This window comes from Crocuta crocuta, unplaced genomic scaffold (genome assembly GCF_008692635.1).
Source record: "Crocuta crocuta isolate KB4526 unplaced genomic scaffold, BGI_CrCroc_1.0 scaffold49, whole genome shotgun sequence".
NCBI classification, from domain to species: Eukaryota; Metazoa; Chordata; class Mammalia; order Carnivora; family Hyaenidae; genus Crocuta; species Crocuta crocuta.
Window position 1 is genome coordinate 581,665 of NW_027536462.1, and position 2,047 is coordinate 583,711.

Below are 2,047 nucleotides of genomic sequence, written 5' to 3' on the forward strand. Positions count from 1 at the left end.
AAGCTCTCTCACACCGACAGGATCTAGGCCCCCTCCACTGCATGCCAGCAGCCAGTTACCACACAGGTTACAGCTTCATTGTGGGAAACCAAGGTCCTAGGCAATCCCACAGCTACTGACCACATTATCTTCCTAAACTCAGGCAAGATGCACATGTGTTTTATCACTCATGATAAACTGCAATAGGCTGAGCGTCTATGTACCTCCCTCCCCTCACCCCCCAAATTCAGGTTGGAAACTACTCCCCAATGTGATAGTATTAGGGGCAGGCCTTAGGGAGGTGATGAGGTCACAAGGATGGAGCTCTCACGGCGGGGANATGAAAAGAAGCCAGCAGTCTGCAAACTGGAAGAGGGCCACCATTAAGAATCCGACCGGACTGGCACCCTGATCTTGGACTTCTAGCCCTCAAAACTGTGAGAAATAAATGTCTGTTGTTTATAGAAGCCACCCAGTCTGTTGCATTTTGTAATAGCCCGAACAAAGACAAAAAGCTATCGAGTACTGGGGAAAAAAGGTAAAACTATACATCTCAAGAATAGGACAGATGCACTCTCAGGTACAAAGAACCTCACTGCTCTGAAGAATTACACGGTNGAAAACAACAGACCCTGGTGATCTTAATATACTAAACTCGTTCCCCAAAACACCTGGAAGAAAACAGATTAATAAATGAGTGATCAACAACGTAAATCTTTTGCACCCACGTTGAAAATTATTAAATATAAAATATGTTTCCCCGTTCTCAACTTAGCATACTACATATTGTTGCACAAAACGCTGAATCAAAAACATCAACAAGTTATTTTTCAGCATAGTGCTCTAAGAACCTAAGTGCATACATTCTGCTGAGAGGCAGTTATGAAACAGGATTCTCCTAATGATCTAGATGCCTTCCTACACGTGGCCCTTAAATAGGGGGCATGTGGCACTTCAAGAATTAGAAATCAGGGGCGCCTGGGTGGCTTAGTCGGTTAAGCGTCCGACTTTCGCTTGGGTCATGATCTCGCGGTTTGTGGGTTCGAGCCCCGCGTCGGGCTCTGTGCTGACTGCCAGCTCAGAGCCTGGAGCCTGTTTCAGCCTGTGACTCCCTCTCTCTCTGACCCTCCCCTGCTCACGCTGTCTCTCTCTCTCCTAGAAATAAATAAAACAAAAAAAAATAAAAAAAAAAAAGAATTAGAAATCAATGGCATTTCTCCAGAATTTAAAAATGCAACAAAACCCTGGCACAGACTAAAAAGGAAGAAACTTGAAATCTCTAAATTGTGACTGCCCTCGACCCTGTCTTCAAATGCAAACTCATAAAATTCCTAGTATTTGACTCTGAAACCTTAGCAAGTTCGCATATCTTAGGACGGAGATCTTTCTTTATATCCCAGATCTTTCTTTACATCCCGCAGGCAAATGAGGACTGTCCGACAAACGGCAGACGCATGTTACCAGTCAGAACATAAACACGTCAGACTTTAGAAACAAAGTAGCGTAAGAAATGGTACTTCCGGTGGATGTATCAAGAGGCCGACAAAAGATATTCTGTAATAATAAAGGCCACTAGTCTAGCTGGGAGTATGGAGCCTGGAATTAACAGGCAAAGGAGGAGAATAAAGGGACTATTTGATAAGCCCTGGGGGGACTAAGGGTGAGGTGTCCGGATTTCCAGCTATTTTGTGTTAACCCAATGATGTCTAGCTTAACACGAGAACAAGTAACTAATGGAAACTTTCAGATTCCTATGAAAAGATTAGCTCCAAGTCCAAAACAAATCTTGGCCATGCTTACCTGGTATGAGAAGATCAGACTTTAATAAAGCATCGCTGTTATTCTCTTGACCTAAGGAAAGTACCACTTAAGGGGTATGGGAATAAAGTTGGAAGCAACAGTAAATGTTTTGGTGTTGCAGTATTGACAGTAAATAAAAGGCCTCAGGATGGTGCTGATACAACATGAAGAGTTATGAGTTTCAATTCAGCGCAGCCACCAGAGCAGGAATTTCCAAAATGTTCTAGAAGAAAGCAGGCAAAAAAAAAAAAAAAAAAAAAAAAAAAAA

General features: G+C 42.8%; 1 protein-coding gene across 1 annotated transcript in view; it reads right to left on the bottom strand.

The window, feature by feature from the left end:
- ATP6AP2 (ATPase H+ transporting accessory protein 2) overlaps positions 1 to 2,047 on the bottom strand; it is a 22,882-nt gene that overhangs the window by 14,890 nt on the left and 5,945 nt on the right. The window contains exon 2 of the mRNA XM_077748496.1: positions 592 to 650. Coding sequence (XP_077604622.1) covers positions 592 to 650 — 59 coding nt within the window. The remainder of the gene's footprint in view (positions 1 to 591; positions 651 to 2,047) is intronic.